This window comes from Leishmania donovani, chromosome 30, assembly GCF_000227135.1.
Source record: "Leishmania donovani BPK282A1 complete genome, chromosome 30".
NCBI classification, from domain to species: Eukaryota; Euglenozoa; class Kinetoplastea; order Trypanosomatida; family Trypanosomatidae; genus Leishmania; species Leishmania donovani.
In genome coordinates this window covers 491,280-492,015 of record NC_018257.1, presented here as the reverse complement: position 1 = coordinate 492,015, position 736 = coordinate 491,280, and the positions used below count along the sequence as shown (strand labels likewise).

The 736-nt window shown below is 60.2% G+C and overlaps 1 protein-coding gene across 1 annotated transcript; it reads right to left on the bottom strand.

Annotated features, from left to right (window-relative positions):
- Positions 1-31: 31 nt before the first annotated feature.
- LDBPK_301470 (ama1 protein, putative) lies at positions 32-559 on the bottom strand (the record flags this gene model as incomplete). Its single annotated transcript, XM_003862812.1, has 1 exon — positions 32-559. The coding sequence occupies one exon, from the start codon at positions 557-559 to the stop codon at positions 32-34; it is 528 nt and encodes a 175-aa protein (XP_003862860.1).
- Between the last annotated feature and the right edge of the window lie 177 nt (positions 560-736).

Sequence of the window (736 nt, the reverse complement as noted above, 5' to 3'; positions counted from 1 at the left end):
CCTCGCCCTTGGGAGCTGCCCATACACACGGCTAGACCATCCGGTTGGCCGCGGGCTGAGGGGCAGCCTCGTAGCACGTGGCCCCTGGGAATTCGTTCATCGCGGTCATCTCCAGCAGCACCTGCTGCGCAGAGCAGGTGCGGCACCAGTACCCGATGCAGCAATCGTCGATGCCACTGCCGGAAATGCCGTACCGCTCGCGCGCTAGCCGACGTGTCTCGCTGGCAAAGACGCACGTCACGCTAAAGAAAAACAAGCTCACGTCACATAGGGTCATGAGCAAGCAGTAAGGCCAGTGGATCTCTCTGCGGTTGTTCACGAGCATATTGCACTGCCGACTCACCTGGCAGGTAAAGCAGCAACACGCCTCGCAGCACGAGTCCATATCGTCACAGCACACACATAGCGGAAAGCGCCAATCCTCCTTGCGGTTTTGGACGGCAGCACGGCTGCCTGGCGCATTCATCGGGTTGCCGGTGTAAACGTTCTGTCCAGGCCTTGTCTTCACAGGCTGTGTAGGGCCGTCATTAGGCTTCTGACTGTACTGGCCTTGCGGCATGCTGGGGGGAGACTGAGCAACTGGAGCCGGAGGAGAGCTGTACCCGTCACCAACCTTGTCAGTTGGAGGGGCAGAGCCGAGCTGGGGCTGAATGAGTATGGTGGCGTTGCGTGACGAGAGGCTGTGTGCGCACAAGAGCCGAAATAGGAGGGGCTGCCACGACCGCAACGAGTATGT